Source organism: Macaca fascicularis, chromosome 13 (genome assembly GCF_037993035.2).
Source record: "Macaca fascicularis isolate 582-1 chromosome 13, T2T-MFA8v1.1".
Taxonomy (NCBI): Eukaryota; Metazoa; Chordata; class Mammalia; order Primates; family Cercopithecidae; genus Macaca; species Macaca fascicularis.
In genome coordinates, this window is record NC_088387.1 from 112,670,699 (window position 1) to 112,692,278 (window position 21,580).

The following is a 21,580-nucleotide window of genomic DNA, read 5'->3' on the forward strand; positions in this document are numbered from 1 at the left end:
GCTTTACACCTTCCTTATTCTACTAGGACCTGAGCTGAGAAGATCGAAACTCACGGCACGTCCCTAATATTTTCTAACTTCTGGCACATGTGAAGCCCTGGTGTTAGGAAACAGACTTAATTCTTCCCTGCACCGCTGTAGCCTCATTCAGGTCCTCCTCTCATCCTGTCGATCATAAGCGTCACCGGCTCTCTCACGGCTTGCCCTGACGCGCAGAGATCCGTGCTTGTGCTAAGTGAAAACGCTTTTTAGCGTGTACGAAAAGCGGCCGGTGGCCCCGGAAAACTTTTTTTTTTTCCGACTCCAACATACCCTCCCCTGAAACTGATAAAGAAGCAAAATCCCGTTCACTCTAGCAGGCCCCTTCCAATCAGTGGTCCTCCAACCCCTCGAGCCTGAGAAGCCTGGCCCGCAAGCGCGGACCAAAGGCAGGCTGCCGGGGACGGTGGGAGCGCGGGCGACGGAGGAGGCCAAAGTCTCCGGTTATCCCTCGCACCCCTCACAGCCCTGGGCCTCATTCCCTCTCTCGCTGGTCCCTTACAGAGGTCGGATCAGCAGCTGGTCGCTCTCCTCAGCAGGAATCGCAGACATCCCGAAAGTGTGAGGGCGAAGCGGGGGCGGGGAACAGGTCGCCGGGGTCTTCCTAAATTGGAAGGTAAATAAAGAAAGAAGAACCCCATCCACCAAGAGCACAACTTCCGTCACTCCGGAGCCCGCGGCACTAGACTCCTCCCCTCGACTTCCGGTTGGGGGACGTCGCTTGCGAAGCTTCCCACCACTCGGGGTCCTGGAACCGGGGGCGGGACGTCAGGACTGCGCCTGCGCTTAGTCTCGGAGGCGGGGCCCGGCGGACGTGGGCAGGAGCGTTGGAAAAGCCGGCGCTGGAGCGGGAACGGGAGTAGCTGCCTGGGTGCCGGAGGCCGCGGCGCTCCCACGCGGACCCCGAAGCCCGCAACCGGAGGATGGGCCCGCGGCTGCGAGGTGAGCGCCCAGCCCTCGTCCCACTCGGGGCCGAGCTCGCGGAGGCCTGACGGGAACACGGCCCCGAGAGCGGCGCGGACGGCCGGGAAGGATGGGTGGGGCCGCAGGGAGGGCGGGGGAGGGATGCCTGGGCTCCGGCTGCGTTCTCTGCGGGTCCGCGCTCCCGGGGCGCGGGTGGAGGCGCCTGGAACTGCGGGTCGGGCGTGGGCGTTGTGGACTGTAGCTTCCGGAGCCGCTGCCAGCCGGGAGAGGAGGCAAGGCGGGCAGCGCGGGCCGTTTCCCTGCCTCTTCCTCTGCCTCGTTTCGGCCGCCTCCCGCCTCTCAGGGTCGGGGTTGTCTGTCTCCTTCGCTGTCACATCCTCCGCACCCAGCAGGTGGAAGGTGCTCCATCACGGTGACAGACAGGTGCCAAGCAGGCTGGCGTCTGGGAGGAACTTTGGAGCCGGCTCTCCCTAGGCCCTGAGCTTGGCCCCATCCGTCCTTACCCTGGTGACCCTGGGCAGGTCACTGACTCTTCGGGCGCTTTGGCATCCTCGTTTGAAAGGGGCTGTTATCCTTCAGGCTTGCTGGTCAGTGAGGGTGAGAGGGATCTGTGCACCTAGCACCGTGCATGGCACGTGGTAGGCGTTTGGTACTTGGGAATTGCTGTTGGGGTGTCACAGACACCCCAGAAAGTTCTCGGCTTCAGTAAGCGCGTCCCCTGCCAGGCGCCCTGGCTGTGCAGAGAGGAGTCCCTGAGCTCCGCCTTTGACCAGCGTGCAGCTGGGAGAGTGAGATCAGAGACCACAGCAGATCGTGGCGCTGTGATCAGGGGTACACTGAAGCTGTGGGTCCCTGAGCCCAGCCTTGAGATCCCAGGAAGGCCTGCAGCCTGAAAGGGGCCTTGAAAGGTAAGAGGTAGCCAAGTGCCTGAAAGGTGAAGGGTGTCCCGGGCGCTGCAAAGCAGGGGCGACTGGAGCATCGCCCTGAGAACCACGAGCAGCTTTGCCTTGCTGAGATCAATGAACTGTGCCCGGGTTGTGGAGGATGGAAGTGGAAAGGTGGTTAGGAGCTGCGTCCTGGAGGACCTGGTGTGTCCTGCTGAAGAACGTTGACTTTGATCTCTGACTTTGGAGAACCAGTGAAAGATTTTCAGCAGGCTAGTGGCATTAGATTTATGTTTGAAAGAAATCATTTTAATCGTTTTGGCTGCAGTGTGGGGTGGATTTAAAATGTTAGGGAATCCAGTAGGACAAGGTCCCTTACCCACGCAATATCCTTGGGTTTGTGAATTCCTTAAATTCATGCCAAATTTTGTATGGATGTGTATTTTTGTAGGGTGAGTATCCATCACATTGATCAGATTCTAAAAAAATGGTGTCTGTGCCCATGGTCTAGGATGACATGGGGCCTGGTGGAGAGCTGGCTCAGAGAGCTCTTCCGGTGGGGTATACAGTGGGTCTTGGTGCCAGATTGGATATGGGGCCTGAAGGACAGCAAGGAATTCATGATTTCCTGGCTTCCCCCAGCAATAATAGAATTTCCTAACGGGGAGAGAAGAGGAGAGGAGCAGATCTGGAGGGGAGGATGATGGTTTCAGCTTGAGACATCTTTGCATTTGACGAGCCTGCGGAGCATCCAGTCGCCAATCAGGATCGTTGGCCTCATTTTGATGCATGAGTAATTTTGAGGCAAAAACGATTTGCTTGAGAACATGCATCAAAATTGCAGCAGATATCAAAGACTTTAATAAATGCTGCTTTTTCCTAAGCCCCCGGGTTGATGATGAAAAGAAAGCCTTAAGGAGTTGCTGAGGCATTGTGGTGTCATGATTTTCATATCAAGGGATTTGAGGAGACACTTCAGGATTGCACTAACAGTAGAATCACATTTTGTTTTTAAAATGTTTTGATTTAAAATTTAAATCATATTTAAAATTGTTACCTTTATGTAAATATGTATTTATATATACTGAAGTATCTGATGCTTAAATACGTTATATACATCAACATTTTAACCCATCAGCGCCATTAACATGGCACTTTATGCTGCTACATTAACCTCGTTTTGTGCAGGCCTTGGAATAAGGCTCTCCTGCCGTCTCTCACTGACTAGTGTCCTGTGCTGGTAAGGTTCTCCTTTGCAGCAATCACCCGCAGTCGTCTTCCAACGCATCTCTCTCTTTTTACTCTTATCCTATGGAGTTAGTTCCCTGCCTGGCAGCCAGGGTCGTTGTTTAAAAAACAGAAGACACCTAATTGTGTCGCTAAACTGCTTTTTAAAAGTCTCCATTCCGGAAGATCACAGCAGATAAGCAAAAAATAAATAAAAAAACCTTTAGAGTCTTCCTCTTAAAGTCCACTGTTATCACAGCCTGCCTGGCCTTCTGTGGCACTTTGTCTGGGCCCATTGCTGTCCTGCTCCCAGACAGCCTTGACTATTCCCTTGGGCGCCGTCTCCACCTGCACAGCATTGCCTCCAGGCTATTTATGGCTGCCCTCACTTCATTCAGAAAAAGATCTAGAGCATCTTTTTCTGGAATACCCACCCCTTCCTTCCTTCCGTCTGTGTCTCCTTAACTTCTCTTAGTTTTCCTCATAGCAGTTGTTTCCTAATAACATGTTTTATGTGTGTTTTTCTTGTTGGTATGTCTCCTCCCGCTGAGAACAGCCTCCTTGAGGTCAGGGGCTTCGTTTGGTTCACTGATGCGTCCCTGGCATTTGGTAGGTGCTCACTGACTATCCAGAAATGAATGACTAAATCAGATTTTCCTGATACCCCACAGCAAAAACATAGAAATAAATCTGATGATGAGGCTGATTAAAAAGCTTGGACTCAGGGGTCAGACTCGGGCAAGTGGCCTAATGTCATCCCCTAGTAAGTGGGCTTAGAGTGGGGTCTCCAAATACAGAGAATCTCTGGGTTGCAGCAGGGGCTTTCATTGACTGCTGCCTGAGTCACTCATTCTTTTTCCTTCATCAGGTGCATTGTTTCTCTGAAAAGCATCGCCCAGGTCAGAATGAAAGGAAACTCTCTCTGCAGACCGCTGTATGTGGGACCTTGAAGACGGTCAAATAGTGTTCAATTCTAGAGCAAGCAGATTTTCTTGTTCCCTCTGGAGAACACAGTTTTTGGTAAAAATTGGTCAGGTTATCTTACTCATAAATCCTCTTGAAAGACATGTCACAGTTCCCTCATCTGTAAAAGGCAGATTACAGCCCACCTTCTGCGAGCCCCTTGAGGGTTAGAGCCCTGCAGAGTGTGTGGCATATGGTTTGCCCTTAAAAAGCATCAGTAGAGCAAATGAATATGTCACAAGGTTATCATGAGGCTGTGACAGTGTAACTGTCCCGGGAGTTCTGTGAGCTATGCAGCTTCATATAGGTTAGTTAATGTGCCAAGTATAATCTATGCTCTCCTATGCAATCGGCAAGGATGAATCTTACGTTTCCAAGGCATTATTTATTAATTTCAAAAAAAAGAAATGTGTAACATAGACTCTGGGAAGCAAGGTCATCTCCTTAGCTGCCCTTAGTAGAGAGGGGGGTGAGGCGCTGGCACCTAGGAAGGTCTTTGTGTCAGCTGTTACTTAAAGGCATTTCAAAACTTCCAGAAAAATGCACATTTCTGAGAGGTGTATATATCTTAACCCTACCAAGTATAGAATGTGAAGCTGAGAGGCTTACTGAATCTCAGTATCTCGGCTGAAAATCCAATGTGTTACAGCATATTTTGCTAAAATCTTGAATCCATTGAAGAGAAGTAAGGCCCTTGAAATTTTGAGAACTAGGCGACATGTCTAATACTTGAGAAAAGTGCTTTTCACACCTCTAGGCCAAGGTTTCTGCCTTTTTTTGCTTATTGGGTTAATTTTTTGTAATTTAATAGGAAAGAATGAAAAGGAATAGTATCCAAAGGAAAGGTTTTATGTTTTATAGAAAAGGAACACACCCATGGAACTGGAAGGAATTGATGATTTTTATTTCTATTATGCATAAAGTGATTTAATGTTGCATTTCCTGATGTAGCTGTAACCAATATCAAAGTTGCTTTTCCTGGCTGGGCATGGTGGCTCACACCTGTAATCCCAGCACTTTGGGAGGCCAAGGGGGGAGGATCACCTGAGAGCAGGAGTTTGAGACCAGCCTGGCCAACATGGCAAGATCCTGTCTCTACAAAAAATGAAATTAGCTGAGTATAGTGGCACATGCCTGTAGTCCCAGCGACTCGGGGAGGCTGAGGTGGGAGGATCACTTGATCCCAGGAGGTTGAGACTGCAGAGAGCCATGTTTGTGCCACTGCACTCCAACCTGAGTAAGAGCAAGACTCTGTCTCTTAAAAAAAAAAAAAAAAGTTGCTTTTCCCGATGTAACTGTCACCAATATTTGTTTTTTCAGGGGATCTTCTCTGGATCAAGAAATGGTGTTGAAAAATGTTTCGCAAAGGCAAAAAACGACACAGTAGTAGCAGTTCCCAAAGTAGCGAAATCAGTACTAAGAGCAAGGTAGGGAAATGGAATTTGGAACAGAGTCATAAAGCAGGGAGAGTTTTGTTTCTTCTAGCTGATATTGTATGGAGGATACTGACCATGGGCAGACCTCCTGATAATCTTCAAACTAGGTGTGTTTTTACATTTACTTTTTGCACTAGAGATGCATTCTATGCTTAGCTTCATTTTATCTGTTTTGGTAGGTTTTCTGAAATTCTTAAATCCATTAAACTAGATGGGACATGACCCATCTAGTTTGGTCTCGTTGAAATAAGCACTGATTTAAAAAATTTTGAAATGATAGAAATTGCAGGCATTAAGGGGCTGGACCTCTTGAATTCTAGGGCTTGTGGTGTGCATAATTAGTTTCACTTAAGAGTGAGATTGGCAGATACCTGTATACTAGAGAGTTCGAATGCTGTTGGAAGGTAAGCATGGATTTGTTCATGCCGAACAAACCTTTGAGGAGCTATTCAACTGGCAACTTTTGTCTCAAAGAATGAAGTGATTTCTTTTTGACTGACAGATATTTTTCAATATAAGAGTACAAAGATAGCTGCATTATATTTGTTCTAGGTTTTTGACACCAATTTTGTTGGTGTTTAGAAGAATAGCATTTTTATTTCTACCTCCTGGACAATGGCACGTGAACACTCATTCATTCACCGAGTATTTACTGAGCACGGCTGTATGCCAAACTCTGTTTAAGGGGCATAAAATAGAGTGGTTAGGGGGAGGGAAAAAATCCCTGGCCCCAGAGCTTCCGTTTCAGATGGGGCAGAAAATACTGAAGAAATAAGTAAAATAGAGAGTTTCAGATCGTGGAAACTAACACGGGAGGAAGAAACTACAGGAATGGACGGGGTGGGAGATTGGGAGAGGGGCAGTGTTCAACAGTCTGGTAGAAAAGGTCTTATTTTCAGGCCGGGCACAGTGGCCCATGCCTTTGGGAGCCAAGGTGGGCAGATCACCTGAGGTCAGGAGTTTGAGACCAACCTGGCCAAAATGGTGAAACCCCATCTCTACTAAAAATACAAAAATTAACTGGGCGTGGTGGCACACACCTGTAGTCCCAGCTACTCGGGAGGCCAAGACAGGAGAATTGCTTGAACCAGGAGGCGAAGGTTGCGGTGAGCCAAGATCACACCACTGGACTCCAGCCTGGGCGACAGAGCAAGATTCTGTCTCAAAGAAAAGAGAAGGTCTTATTTTATTTATTTTTTTTGCTGCTCCTCCTCCCGAGAAAAGGCCTTGTTTTCTTGGTGGCATTTGAGCAGGGGCCTAGAGGAGAAGTGGGGCCATGATAAGATCTGGAAGGATCGTGGTTCAGGGAGAGGAGAGAGCAAAGGCCCATGGGAGGAGCGAGCCTGTGTGTTTAGGGGGCAGCAGGGAGACCAGCGTGGCCTGGGCAGGGCAGGTGCAGGTGTTGTGAAGACCTGGGATTTTACTCTGAGAAGTAAAGCGGGGGCACCTGGGGCCAGGGAGTGACAGAATCTTACGTAAGTTTTGTTGGGGGTCACTTTGGCCACTATGAGCAGGGCAAGGGCAGGAGCAGAGACTGCTGGGGAGGATGTAGTAAGTACCTGAGAGATGATGGGGGCTTGGACGGGGTGTGAAGGAAGTGCTAAGACCTCAGGTTCTGCAGAGAGTTCCAGGTGGGCACTCATGGGACCTGTGGATGGATGACGATGGCTTGTGGAGTATGCGGAAAAGAGTCACCAAAGCTTAAAGCCTTAAGATAGCAGGTGCTGTGGGAGGCAGAAAAAGTGATTCACTCCAGGTGTTTCTGCCTGGGTGCCAGATACCACTTGAGACATGATTGATACCCAGAGACAGTGAATAATTCAGAGAACACGAAGGTGTGTGAGGTAATGACAAATACTGCTTCGGGGATTCCGAGACTGGGGAGATGATAGGCCTAAAGTTGTGGAGGAAGTTGTATTAGTTGGAGTTCTCCAGAGAACCAGTAGGATGTGTTTCTATCCTAGAGAGAGATTTTGTTGTATTTTCAAGGTTTATTTTGAAGAATTGGCTGATGTGACTGTGGGGGCTGCAAGTCCACAATCTGCAGGGCGGGCGGGCTGGAGACCCCTGGGAGTGGAAGTGGCAGCTTGAGCCCAAAGGCAGCCTGGAGGCAGCTGGAGGCAGACTCTCCTCCTCGGGAGCCTGAGTCTTTTTCCTTTAAGGCCTTCACCTGCTTGGATGAGGCCCACCCACACTGTGGAGGGTCCTCTGCTGTGCTCCGTGTCTGCTGGGGTAGACGTTAATCTCATTTAAAGAAACACCTTCACGGCAATGTCTTGACTTGTATTTGACCAAATATCTGGGTACTTAACCCAGAGAAGTTGATATATAAAATTAACCATCACAGAAGTCTTCCCGAAAAAAGCGGTTAGTGAATGAGACCTTAAAATATATGGGTCAAATAGGCATAAATGAGGAATACAGGTCAAATAGGCATAAATGAGGAATACAGGTCAAATAGGCATAAATGAGGAAGGGAGTTAGACATCCCAGGCACAGGCAGGAAGCTGGAGGCCGAGTCCGGTCTGAACAGCCTCTTCATGATTTTCCACCCTTGTGAGTGCTCTAATTTTAAAGCTGTGTGTTCACTCAGTCCCAGGACCAGGGTGAGGCACAGCATGGAAGGAGGCGTCTCACAGGGTCGCACAAGGCCCCCTCAGGAGATGCCTCCCTAGACTTTTCATCCTGGGTGCCTGCCGGCCTCCCATGCCCCACATGTGCCATGCTGTTAAATAACAGCCACACGTGAATGAGACAGAGACACACGACTGCCACTCAGTTTCCAGTCAGGGCAGGGTGAGCTGGCATATCTCGGCGTGGCGGAGCTGGTGGGTGGCGTTGTAACCAGAAGCACAGAAACCTGACATTGTAGGAGTCCTGTGCAGCCGTAGAATGGGGAAGCGAACCATGTTCTTGGAAGTTTTTGAACTCCTGGAACTGGTCAACACAGAACCTCCCTACTGCCACTTCCTCAGCCTTAAGCGTGAGGACTCCGCAGGGGAATCTCACCTGTGTGGCCCAATGTCTTGTTTTATTTTTATTTTTGGAGACGGAGCCTCGCTCTGTTGCCCAGGCTGGAGTGCAGTGGCGTGATCTCGGCTCACTGCAACCTCTGCCTCCGGGTTCAAGCAATTTTCCTGCCTCAGCCTGCCAAGTAGCTGAGACTATAGGCATGTGCCACCACGCCTGGCTAATTTTTGTATTGTGTTTTGTTGTTGTTGTTTGTTTTGAGACGGAGTTTCGCTCTTATTGCCCAAGCTGGAGTGCAGTGGCGTGATCTCAGCTCACTGAAACCTCTGACTCCCAGGTTCAAGCGATTCTCATGCCTCAGCCTCCTGAGTAGCTGGGATTATAAGCACCCGCCACCGTACCCAGCTAAGTTTTGTATTTTTGGTTAGAGACGGGGTTTTACCATGTGGGCCAGGCTGGTCTCGAACTCCTGACCTCAGGTGATCCACACCCCTCAGCCTCCCAAAGTGCTGGGATTACAGGTGTGAGCCACCATGCCCAGCTGTATTTTTTTTTTTTTTAGTAGAGACGGGGTTTCACCACGTTGGCCAGGCTGGTTTCGAACTCCTGTCCTCAGGTGATCCACCCGCCTCAGCCTCCCAAAGTACTGGGATTACAGGTGTCAGCCACCACGCCCGGCCACAGAATATTATTTCTAAAGAAACTGGGAATATAGCTCTGAGGAACAAACTCCCTTTACATATCATTCTATTTTGCTCAACAGTTGTGTTGTTTTTTTGTGACAGTTCACATGATAGTCTACTCTTCTCTGCCAGTTAGCCCCTGAATTCCTGCTGCAGGCCAGACATGAGTTGGAATAATTGCAGAAGCACTGGACCGGAGACCTAGAATTAAGAGACCTAGGTTTGAGATCGGAGCCATTTACTAGATGTTACCTTGGATAAGTCACTAAACGTCTCTGTCTCCTTCCTCGTTTATTAAGCAGGGATCATGGTCCTTGCCTGGCTTTCTGCACAGGGTTTGTTTTGGGTTCAGTGGAACTAATGTGAAAGCAAGGCGAGATGTTCACAAGAATATTCTTAGAAGGCATCTTGTAAGGAGGTGGTGGTAATGGCTTCGATTTAGACTAAGAATATTGCCACCACGTTTATCCAATATTATGTCGTGGGACGAACGAACAGTTGGGATTATGTGATTTTTTTTTTTTTGAAGTTTGTTGCAGAATTTGTCTTAAGAAAAATCTGTCACAGTCGATATGCCTGAATAATTGGCATGATTTCGTATATGTCAGCTCAACTCTAATAAATAATTTGAATGGGTTAGAGGACTTCAGAGAAGACACGGCTGCTTCTGTGGAGGTTTTTTACTTGTTTTTCTGTTTCTCAGTCTGTAGATTCTAGCCTTGGGGGTCTTTCACGATCCAGCACGGTGGCCAGCCTCGACACAGATTCCACCAAAAGCTCAGGTACAGAAAAGGGTTGGATCATTGATTGTCTGTGCTTTTCACTGATGTTCTTGTGGTTTTACTGGGGTAGCGCGAGTTCTTCAGTATTTGTGGCTTTCTTCCTCTCCTTTGCCACTTTTGACAAGAGTTTAGAAGTGGACCCAGATTTGGTGGGACATGGGCTGAGGGTGTGGTGTGATTGGGGAACCACATAGCCTTTGGAGATTGGCACAGGCACATGGGCAAACTGGAAGTTTCAAAATAGTTTTTAAAGAAATGAGGTGGCAATAAATACATACACCTACTATGTACCCACAAAAATTAAAAGAAATGGGGTGGCAGAAGGTGAATTCCATTGGACTTACGTTGTCTATGGGGAATAGGGCAAATATCTTGGTGATTAAAGGGCTAAGGAGCCATTCATTTACCCCAAGGAACCCAGAGATTCACCAGCTCATGACCACCACCAACACAAGTAATTAAGGGGAGGATCTGGCCCAGACCCTTGTAGATATTTATGCAGCTGCCCAAAATTAGTAGATCCTTAGAAACAGGCTGGGCGTGTTGGCTCACGCCTATAATCCCAGCACTTTGGGAGGCCAAGGCAGGTGGATCACCTGAGGTCAGGAGTTTGAGACTAGCCTGGCCAACATGGTGAAACCCCGTCTCTACTAAAAATACAAAAAATTAGCTGGGCGTGGTGGCGCATGCTTGTAATCCCAGCTACTCGGGAGGCTGAGGCAGGAGAATTGCTTGAACCCAGAGGTGGAGGTTGCAGTGAGCTGCGAATCACACCACTGCACTCCAGCCTGGGCGACAGAGCGAGACTCCGTCTCAAAAAAAAAAAGAAAAGAAATCAAGAGGTGACTTCTAACCCAAGCTCCCTAAGTAGCTGGTGGCTAACTGGAAATATATTCATTTTCTTGTCCAAATTCCTCTTTTTCTCTCAGGAATTGTCCTAGTGAATCTGTAACAGAGAATGTTGGAGCATTAAGTCCATTGTCTTTACTGCCAAATGCCTTTAAAATTATTAAAGTTGTGGGCATCTTTTTATTACATAACCTAAAAGTAATCATATAGTATTTCCTTAATATGGTTGAGATTATAAGTCGTTTGTAGTAGTTTTTGTATTGGCTAGATTTTGTGGCACACACACAACTCTTCAACCGTTGCTGTTAGGTTAAGAGACTTCCTGCCTGGCATTATTCCATCGACATTAAAAAGAAAAACTATGTGGTCTTTTCTGATGGAATGGTAGAGGAAGAGTAGGCTTCCTGAATGAGGAAAGAAAGCTAACATGGTAGGCCAGGCACGGTGGATCATGCCTGTAATTCCAGCACTTTGGGAGGCCAAGGTGGGAGGATCGCTTGAGCCCAGGAGTTTAAGACCAGCCTGGGCAATGTAGTGAGACCCTGTCTCTACAGGGGAAAAAAAATGGTGAAGAGGGACAAAGAACCAAAAATAAATATCATGCATCAAAAAGGTAATCATTATGTAGTAACCTTTTCTTTACTGTTTGTTTTGAAGGGAAGGTTAATATTTATTCCTATTATTGAGACCTTTGTATATTATATTTAGTATACCATGAGTCATAAAGGGTTAGTGAAATTTTAAGTTCTTCCCCATTATATACAAATATTTTGCATTATAAAATTTGTAATTAGTGGTTGTGTTCTAATGACTGTCTGGTTTTTATTTGGGAAGGGACTGAGGATACCCTGTAATGCAGATATTTCTTCTGAAGTCTTACCACTTTTCTTTCATCTTTAGGACAAAGCAACAATAATTCAGATACCTGCGCAGAATTTCGAATAAAATATGTTGGTGCGATTGAGAAACTGAAACTCTCTGAGGGAAAAGGCCTTGAAGGGCCATTAGACCTGATAAATTATATAGACGTTGCCCAGGTAAAAAAAAAAAAAAAAATTCCTTAACTCTCTGGTTCTGAGAGTCTGGGGAGCCAGCTCGTGGCTTTGGGGCAAAGGCTCACTCCTCGGGTCCACTGGGTGCCGCTCCACTTGCTCTGGACTGGAAGCCCCCGCATCACCACTGCACATGAGCGTGAGCGCTGAGCCGCGTAGGAACACGGGCGCCGTTCCTTCCTTCCAACACGGTACTTTTTTTTTTTTTTGAGACGGAGTTTCGCTTTTGTTGCCCAGGCTGGAGTGCAATGGCATGATCTTGGCTCACTGCAATCTCTGCCTCCCGGGTTCAAGCAATTCTCCTGCCTCAGCCTCCCGAGTAGTTGGGATTACAGGCGCCCGTCACCATGCCCAGCTAATTTTGTACTTTTAGTAGAGACAGGGTTTCTCCATGTTGGTCAGGCTGGTCTTGAACTCCCGACCTCAGGTGATCTGCCCACCTCGGCTTCCCAAAGCGCTGGGATTGTAGGCGTGAGCCACTGCGGCCGGCCCACAGTACTTTTTAATTTTTTTTTTTTTTTTTTGAGATGGAGTCTTGCTCTGTTGCCCAGGCTGGAGTGCAGTGGTGCGATCTCAGCTCATTGCAACCTCCGCCTCCCAGGTTCAAGAGATTCTCCCACCTCAGCCACCTGAGTAGCTGGGATTATAGGCGCTGGCCACCATGCCTGGCTGATTTTTGTATTTTTAGCAGAGATGGGGTTTCACCATGTTGGTCAGGCTCGTCTCGAACTCCTGCCCTTGTGATTCACCCGCCTCGGCCTCCCAAAGTGTTGGGATTACAGGCGTGAGCCACCACACCTGGTGAATCCTTTTTTTTTTTTTTTGAGACAGTCTTGCTCTGTCACCCAGGCTGGAGTGCAGTGGCGTGATCTCGCCCCACTGCAGCCTCCACCTCTCGGGTTCGAGCGATTCTCCTGCCTCAGCTTCCTGAGTAGCTGGGACTACAGGCGCGTGCTGCCACACCCGGCTAATTTTTCGTATTTTAGTACAGATGGGGTTTCACTGTGTTGCCCAAGCTGGTTGTGAACCCCTGACCTCAAGTGATCCACCTGCCTCTGCCTCCGAAAATGCTGGGATTACAGGCCTGAGCCACTGTGCCTGGCCTATTAATACTTTCTTTATGGGGCTGATCAATCCTATTTAAATGAGGAGCTGATTGTGGTATTGTGGTGACTGGTTATATTCCTTAGGTTCTTCTTTTAAAATAATCTGGCACAACCTCACCGTACCACCATCAGACCAGTTTTGTCTCTGAATAATCTAATTCATAATGATGTCGACCTAACATATCTGTTTATTCATGCAAGGTTTCTAACAAGAATTGAGATGAGTGAGTTTCAAAAAGATAAAATCAAGACGATAAAAAATAATCATCATGAAGGAAAATTAAGAAGGAAAATTAAATCAAAAGTATAAGGTGTAAACTATATAAGCATGAAATTTTATAAAATCTGTACCCTTGCCAGTGGTGGAAGTGCATGAGCCAAAAGACTTAGTGAATTCGGTAATGAGAGGAAAAAAAGAAAGTAAATTGTTTCTGGAGTTTCTAGAAAACGAAATTACATTTTTATGTGCGCATTAAAAGAGGGATATTACTGCAATAAAAAGATTCCTTAACTTCAGAGAGTGTTAATCTGAAGAATGTGTAATCTCTTAAATCATGGAGAATGAGAATATGAAATATAACGTGGCAGGGCATGGTGGCTCACGCCTGTAATCCCAGCATTTTGGGAGGCAGAGTGGGGAGATCACCTGAACCCAGGAGTTCAAAACCAGCCTGGGCAACACAGTGAGACCTCGTTTCTACAAAAAAAAATTAAATTGTTGAGTGCAGTGGCTCATGCCTGTACGTTGGGAGGCCAAGGCGGGCAGATCACTTGAGGCCAAGAGTTCAGGACCAGCCTGGCCAATATAGCAAAAACCCCATCTCTACTAAAAATACAAAAATCAGCTGGGCGTGGTGGTGCACGCCTATAATCCCAGCTAATCCGGAGGCTGAGGTTGAACTGCTTGCTTGAACTCAGGAGGCAGAGGCTGCAGTGAGCCAAGATTGTGCCACTGCACTCTAGCCCTGGGTGACATAGTGAGACTGTCTCAAACAAAAAAAAACACCCACCTGGGCAAGACCCCGTCCCTACAAAACATCTAAAAAATTCAGCTGAGTGTGGTGTTATGCACTGGTAGTCCCAGATACTCAGAAGGCCAAGGCAGGGGGATTCCTTGAGCCCAGGAGGTCAGGGTTGCAGTGAGCCATCATTCTATCACTGCACTCTAGCCTGGGTGACAAAACAGTGAGACCGTCTCAAAAAATCTGAAATGAAGTTTCATATCTTTATGAAAGTAAAGGAAGATACTTATGTCTGAAGGACAACATCAGTGAATCTAAATTGCCATTTAAGAGAGAACTCGGGCTGGGCACGGTGGCTCAGGTCTGTAATTCCAGCACTTTGGGAGGCTGAGGTGGGCGGATCACGAGGTCAGGAGATCGAGACCATCCTGCCTAACACGGTGAAACTCCATCTCTACTAAAAATACAAAAAAATTAGCTGGGCGTGGTGGCGCGTGCCTGTAATCCCAGCTACTCGGGAGACTTGAGGCATGAGAATTGCTTGAACCTGGGAGGCGGAGGTTGCAGTGAGCCAATATCGCGCCACTGCACTACAGCCTGGGTGACAAGAGCGAAACTCCGTCTCAAGAAAAAAAGAACTCATGGTAGTCTGGACGAGTGAAATTATTATCCAGCATTTGTTGGAAATGTAAAGTCATTCCAACAAACTACATTAAGTCCTCTGGTAACCTCGTTGATTGGTTCTTGGAAAACCATCTAGATTAGTTCCTCCAGTATCTCGTTTTTCAAGGTCATTTTGTTACAATGTTTTATGATGCTGAAGAGAAAAAAAAATGGTTTTGTTATATGCATGGTTTCTCTTGAAGTTGTAGTTTCCAAGAACGAGCAGCAATGTTCAGTGTGGTCTTACCATAAAAGCAATAACTGGTTTGAGTGTTGTACTGAAGGATCAATTATTTTCCTCTCAAAAATACACCAGCATTATTTGCATTCCTATAAGGACTGCTCGATTTCTCATATCACCATAGAATTTTTGCTTGCTAAAATTCCAGTATTGACAGTAGCATGACTGTTATCCCATACCGTGATTCTTGGAATTGCTTTAAACCTACTGTGGGAAGCAGTTGGGAAGAGGGTACTGTGACATTGTGGATGCAACTTATTTACTATGATTTCTTTAATGTGAGCAAGTGGTTCCTCAAAACCATTTACAGTATGGAACATCCATAGGTTGCCAACAGTGTCTTATGTTAGGGAAGACGAAATAGGTGGTATTCCGGTCTGGGAGCTGAGACTGGATCGTCCAGTAGGGAAGCCGTCAGGGATTATCTGCCGTTTCTGAGTAGCTCAAAACTCCGATTCATGTTTTTGTGAGTGGAGTAACTGCTCATCAGCAGCACTTGCCAGCCCGAAGCCCTGAGGCCTGGGATCACCAGACACGCCTTCCCATCTGGGCAGGGTATGTGGGCTCTGCTTCCTGATCATCCCACGTGCTAACACTGGTCCACACTATGGAAGTGAAGACCTTAATTTTTCTAATGTAGATATTTTAACCTCAGCAGGATCTGTGAGAGGCAGCTCAGTTTGTAATTAGGATTAACACCAAGACAGACAATATGCATGAAAGGGATGGATGTGAATTTTGCTCAGAGTTGTGGGCTGTAAAAATGGGGCTGGGCACAGTGGCTCATGCCTGTAATGCCAGCACTTTGGGAGACCAACTTGGGAGAGTTACCTGAGGCCAAGAAGAGTTCAAGACCAGCCTAAGGCAGTACCATCTGTATTTAAAAATAAATTAATGGCCCACACGGTGGCTCATGCCTGTAATCCCAGCATTTTGGGAGGCTGTGGTGGGCGGATCACTTGAGGTCAGGAGTTCACGACCAGCCTGGCCAACGTGATGAAATACAATCCATCTGTACTAAAAATACAAAAACTAGCCAGATGTGCTCACTTGAACCCAGGAGGCAGAGGTTGCACCGAGCTGAGATCATGCCACTGCACTACAGCCTGGGCGACAGAGTGAGACTCTGTCTCAGAAATAAACTTTTTTTAAATGGGGGGAAATGTGTCTTCTGCCTCTGTGGAGAGAAACTCTTGCCTGGCTCTGTACCCCACATTATTTAAAGGGTTTGGGCTTGTGATGGCCAGATACTCGAGTAGTCAGAAATAAGACTATAATGTAATTTTAATCTTTATCATATACTTTATTTTTACTTTAAAGCAAGACGGAAAGTTGCCTTTTGTTCCTCCAGAGGAAGAATTTATTATGGGAGTTTCCAAGTATGGCATAAAAGTATCAACATCAGATCAATATGTAAGTAATATAATTTATTAAGAAAATTATGTTTTAGATAACAGGGAATTCAGGCCATTAAGAGCCCCCTTCTAATTAGGGCCACTCCTGTTTGCAGTGATTGGTTTGTAAACAGTCCTGGCAGTTGGTCTTAAACGTGACCAATTTCTTAGGGTGAATAGGGGCCTCCTTTTCTCTCCTGTGTTGGAAGGGTCCATGCAACCTGTCCCCGACCCCCAAACTCACACAGATGCCTCCGGATGCATTTTCAACCAAGGGCCCCTCATCAATTAAGAGTAGCTGTCAGCTTGGAAGGTGGGCACAGACACTGGGGTAGTCAGGTTGTCTTGCTGGGATTTAAAAAGGCGTGATCCTGAAGGCAAATTGCCCAAGACTGAGCATACAGGAACATCCCTTGGGGTGAGAAACCTATGGATATGCTGTTTCAAGCCTCACTCTGCCTGGGAGGGTGTGTCATTAGGACTGACAGACATGTGAGTCCTGATCTCTCGGAATCTTGCCTGACTTCTGCAGGATGTTTTGCACAGGCATGCTCTCTACTTAATCATCCGGATGGTGTGTTACGATGATGGTCTCGGGGCGGGAAAAAGCTTACTGGCTCTGAAGACCACAGATGCAAGCAATGAAGAATACAGCCTGTGGGTTTATCAGTGCAACAGCCTGGTGAGACTTTGTTACTTTGGTTAGCTGCTTACTGGTCGTCGCAAAACCCAGGGACTACTGTTGTTTTTGAAGGTTGAAGAAATACGATCCATTATATATGGAATATCTGGCCTGGGGATAGGGAATGAATATTAGGCTGGAGGTCAGCCAGCTGGCAAGACAGCACAGGTGTGTGAACCATTTCTGTTAGGGCCAGTGGCAGCACTCACTCGTGCCTGGATTTAAAAGGTAAACAAAGCAGCTGAGGAAAAGCGTATCCTCCAGGGGCCGAAGGCTCCCTCCATTTCCGAAAGCTGTTGCCGTCTTAGACTGCGTGATCAGCCTTCTCAGGCTGCAGTCGCTGTTTGCTCCTCTCTGAAGGAGGGCAAAGGGCCCACGTGCAGGGAAGCTCATAGTGTGGGTTCCACTGACCTAGGCAGGCATGTGTTGTCAGCTTGCTTAGGAGAGGTCTTAAGAGGGTTAGGTGTGTGCCTCTGCTAGCCAAATTAAGTTCATGAAGAGATCAGCGAATGTTGCTCTTACTATCTTTTCACGTTATGTAGGAACAAGCACAAGCCATTTGCAAGGTTTTATCCACTGCTTTTGACTCTGTATTAACATCTGAGAAACCTTGAATCCTGCAATCAAGAAGTCAGCTTCATCTGAAAGTTCAGCTGTTTTCAATCTGCGGTGCTGAAGTGTTATGCAAATAATGAAGTGATCCCTTGCTCTAGGTTTTCTGAAGAAGATGGATTGTGTAAAATGCTGATCATCTGTTTATTAAAATGTGTCATATTACAGTGAGTTAACTCTCAATGAAGTCATCTACTTTCTGGGATAAAAAAACTTCATTTGTCTTTTTCAAGTTCAAATAAGCTTAACCTAAGTGTCACAGAAGCCTAGGTGTCCCAGAGGTCCTTTCAGTGACAAACACTGAAGGCCTGCCTGAGGAAGACTGATGACATGTGTTCCGTAGTGGCTTCCCAGTGACGTGGGATCACTGGCATGGACCTCTCTCTGGCAGAGGTGTGGACAGGAGACCAGGATTCATGCTGGTTTGCAACAGTGACCTTGGCAACTTAAGACACACAAAGTAGATTTTCAGAAGTGTCTGGTCAAGATAACATGCTGGCAAACCACAATTCTTAGAGTTAAGAGAACCTTAAAGGATTACCGCTCATGCTAAAAGTAGTATGTGAAGGATCTCATGTACAGTATGATAGTGTACTTTTTTTTTTAAAGGACTGTCAATATATAAAACTTTAAAGATTAAAAACATTAAAAATAAAACCATGTCCATTTAAAAGTATTTTATTTTTTTCCAGTCAAATGACTAGTTAACAAGAAGAGTAAACTTATTAAACATGCTCTAGTTATAAATCACTGCATTAAGGACAATGAAAATAATCAATTTTGGTTATACAGTATATACAGTTGTGCTGCAACCAAAGTAATCAGGTGAATGAACTGAATATCATACATCTCAAAATAGCTTCCTAAGCTGCATATTATGTTATCCACCCCTTAACAGATCACACAGTAACTCTTAGTCTGTGTACCTATTCTGAGCCATCATCCCAGATCTGATGGAGAATGGCATGCAAAATGCCAGAATCCTGCAGCTGCAGTATGTGAAACATAAACTTTAAATATAAATAGATATCTACAATGTTTTTCTTTCTCTCAGTTGCTTTTTTAATTTGCAAAGAGCAAATAACTAAGAAAGGATATTAGCAGGGACGTTAATATAATTTCTCCTCTGTTAAGAGTACTATTAGTTACTGCACAATAGCACCAAATTGTAGACTGGAAAAATATTTCCTAGATATTTATGTACCAGTGAACCTGATAGATTAGTTTGGGACTGGAGTTCTAATGTTGATATCAATCAACTTTATTCCTTATATAGCTGGCACCAGGTGGTCAAAGACTGACTATAAAATACAGATGGAGGAGGATTGTTAAAATAGACATAAGTGCACTGTGCAAAATACATCTGTTTACTTAAATCTATGAGAAAATTAAATGAAGGGTTCAAACAAATTAACAATTAGTGAAAACAGATGTAGTGCTTTAAAAAAAAAAAAAAAAAAAACTACAGATCTAACACATTTTTACCCAGAACTTTGAAAGGCAAAAAGCGATTGCTATACATCATAAAACATTCCAGTTTGTTCTGTCTTCCTTTATAACAGCAAAAAACGTACAATGCCAAAAAAAAAAACCCAAAACTCTACACATAGAGTCTTGCATAATAAAGACAAGCTGCTTCAATCAAATGTACCATCACAACAAATGCAGCAACAGCACTGCTGCCCCACTTTCCAAGCCTACACTCAATTTATTCCTTTACTTGTGTTAAAAGTCCAAGTGGGCATCACAGGCCTCTTTATTCTCAGCCAAAATGTCCAATATTCCTACTATGAATCTTACCCTCACAATTACTAAATAGAGGTATGACAGTCAAGTTCATTAAACTAATGAGTTTTGGTTTTATAATATACAACCTAATCCCCCCTACTACCACCCCAAGTAGCTTAAGAATGATATGATGGCCTTAAATAGTAAAAACTGGGATGTTTGGGAGTATTTTATTATCTGGGGCCTATATATTTCTGATATGTTCTTGATTATAAACAGATGGACAGATTCGATTTCAAGACAGTGTGACTACCATTCCTGTTGGAGTATTATATAAATACAAGACACTAAACTGAGTAAACATTCTCATGGGCTAGAAGGGAAGGCAGTGGTACACTCAGCAGGAAACAGCAAGTGATGGGTTAATACAGCGTGGTCTGCGCCACAGAATTCTACTGGGTACAGTTGCTTTCTGTGTGATTCAGCAAGTTCAAGAAGGCAAATTCCGAAACATCTAAAGCATATAAACTAATTTAAAAGAACTGTTTTGCAATCCATCATCCTTAGTTTTTAACCAAATTCAGGAAATGCAGTTTTATATAACCTGGAACGGAACGAACTGTAGTTACCCTACGTTGTCATAAACCATCAGTAGTTTTGTTAAGTATGATTGTTCACAACAGGTTATACACACATGCAGAATATAGTGATAGTTGCAACCTCACAAATTAGGGCTAGAAAGTACAATGCTAATGTGTAAATTTCCAAGTTGTTTTTTAAACACTGGGTGGATTTCAAAGTAATACGTGTCTTTAAAGGTGAACCGATGGCATTTTATTGAGAAAGTCCAGAGCCGGGCTATGGACTTCTGAAGCAGCAGTTGACTGGCCATCTAAAATAATAATTGTGCTAAAGGTCACCACTCCAGAATTGGGCCAAGGAATGCAGGAAGAGTTTATTTCCAATACAATCAATGCAAACATTTTTAGGTTTAGCAAATTCCGTAGAGGCAGGATCTTGATTATGTATAATAGTTAAAATAACTTTTCAGTTCACCTGTTGGGAAATTCAGTTTTTCCTAATAAATGCATAGCAATGTTTCGTGAAAACCACAAATTATAAAAACAATTACTGATATGTAAAAATTGCCTCAGTTTTTAAAACAGAGCAGTGGCATTAGAGAACATGGGCTACCGTACAAACAGTTCATGAAACTGGTTATCTGGCAAGAGTTTTGGTACCAACAACAAAACAGGAACATAACTGTTAATGCTTTTGTTCAGTAGCAATTCAGTCAGCGATAAAGTGCACAAATGACACTGGGAATGCGCCTTTGCGACCAGGATCTCCATCAATGTGGCCAATCTGAAACGGAACAAAGTGTAGGTTGCTATTAAAATTCCAAATGTTGGTGGAAACTTTGAAGGGCATTACACAGAGCATTTGGTGAAAAAAAGCACGATTGGTTCAGAAGACTCTCTTCCGACAAGAAATTACTTGGGTAAAACATCCAAACGATTTTTGTCCTTTTTCCCTCACCACATTTCAAATAGTGCAGGCCTCTCCTGTGGAAGGAGCTCTTCCCAGCCGTGCCTCAGACATTCACTCGCAGGGATGGCCACCCCCACCTGTTCCTGGGAGGCACACAGGTCAGCTCTCTGATCACTACTCTCCGCTGGCCTTTTTTGAATGAATGAATGAATGAAGCCGAGTGTCACAAGTCTGTGAGCTGCAAAGTCACCGAAAGTGGCAAAGGTATAAGTTGGCCCCATTTCACTGAGTCAAGCGCTTGTGTAAGGCTTCACTCTATCCACTTACGTTCGCTCTTGGGTAAATTATATCCAAGTATGATCTCAAGAGTGTAAATGATGTAGGCAAATAAAAGGCTAAAAACAGGCAAAATATGAACGGTGGGCTTTTTGCAGAGTGGTGGGGGGTTGCTGTGGCTATGGGCAACTTCTGTTTTCTGCTTTATGCCTCTATTTTCCAGTTTTGGAAATGAGCAGGTATTTTCCACATGGCTAAGCCTGTGGTCAGGCTGGCGCCCTGTCCGGATGGTGGGTTGTAGGCAACTGTGGGAGCTGGCTGGCAGGGCTGGCTCTGTGTGCAGGTGGGTCTAGTGGGTGTGTGGATGGGACGGGGCAAGTTCAGGTCCTCACGTGCTCTATGCAGCCAAGCTGAGCACTCTCCTCACCAGAGCCCAGGTGCTGTGGCCCTCTCTGTGCCTGTGCTATAGTGAGGCTGATGGTGGGAACTCTGGATCCACACTTTATTTATTTATTTATTTAGAGATGGAGTCTGGCTCTGTCACCCAGGCTGTAGTGCAGTGGCATGATCTCGGCTCACTGCAACCTCCCCACTGAGGGTTCAAATGAGTCTCCTT

The 21,580-nt window shown here is 45.7% G+C and overlaps 3 protein-coding genes across 21 annotated transcripts in view; 1 reads left to right on the top strand and 2 right to left on the bottom strand.

Annotated features, from left to right (window-relative positions):
• Nucleotides 1-737, bottom strand: part of CPSF3 (cleavage and polyadenylation specific factor 3) — a 51,232-nt gene extending 50,495 nt beyond the window's left edge. For all 6 annotated transcript variants that reach the window (XR_012422694.1, XR_001484384.4, XR_012422691.1 and 3 more), the window contains exon 1: nt 542-737. Coding sequence is in view for 1 of the 6 variants with exons in the window: in XM_045369823.3 (XP_045225758.1) it covers nt 542-591 (50 nt within the window). In the remaining 5 variants the exon portion in view is untranslated. The remainder of the gene's footprint in view (nt 1-541) is intronic.
• A 143-nt stretch (nt 738-880) lies between these two features.
• Nucleotides 881-18,126, top strand: ITGB1BP1 (integrin subunit beta 1 binding protein 1). 10 transcript variants are annotated; one of them, XM_074012385.1, is made up of 9 exons: nt 881-1,871; nt 3,631-3,683; nt 3,943-4,094; nt 5,358-5,464; nt 9,830-9,908; nt 11,658-11,794; nt 16,102-16,194; nt 16,708-16,857; nt 17,400-18,126. In XM_074012385.1, the coding sequence occupies exons 4-9, from the start codon at nt 5,393-5,395 to the stop codon at nt 17,469-17,471; spliced, it is 603 nt and encodes a 200-aa protein (XP_073868486.1). In that variant the 5' UTR covers nt 881-1,871; nt 3,631-3,683; nt 3,943-4,094; nt 5,358-5,392; the 3' UTR covers nt 17,472-18,126. The 10 variants fall into 10 exon arrangements, with proteins under 10 accessions (XP_073868486.1, XP_073868487.1, XP_073868488.1 ...); XM_074012386.1 differs by having other exon boundaries at nt 3,943-4,008; XM_074012387.1 differs by having other exon boundaries at nt 3,943-3,973.
• A 5-nt stretch (nt 18,127-18,131) lies between these two features.
• The window catches only part of ASAP2 (ArfGAP with SH3 domain, ankyrin repeat and PH domain 2), a 203,964-nt gene continuing 200,515 nt past the window's right edge, over nt 18,132-21,580 (bottom strand). For all 5 annotated transcript variants that reach the window (XM_005576600.3, XM_005576597.3, XM_065527686.2 and 2 more), the window contains one exon: nt 18,132-20,562. In XM_005576600.3, coding sequence (XP_005576657.1) covers nt 20,488-20,562 — 75 coding nt within the window. In that variant the 3' untranslated portion in view covers nt 18,132-20,487. The remainder of the gene's footprint in view (nt 20,563-21,580) is intronic.

What these genes read in the sequence shown, in the direction of transcription:
- ITGB1BP1 (XM_074012385.1), top strand. Translation starts at nt 5,393, where the DNA reads ATGTTTCGCAAAGGCAAAAAACGACACAGTAGTAGCAGTTCCCAAAGT. An exon ending in TATCAACATCAGATCAATAT is followed by an intron (nt 16,195 to 16,707) that starts GTAAGTAATATA and finishes TGACTTCTGCAG; the next exon opens with GATGTTTTGCACAGGCATGC. An exon ending in TTTATCAGTGCAACAGCCTG is followed by an intron (nt 16,858 to 17,399) that starts GTGAGACTTTGT and finishes CACGTTATGTAG; the next exon opens with GAACAAGCACAAGCCATTTG.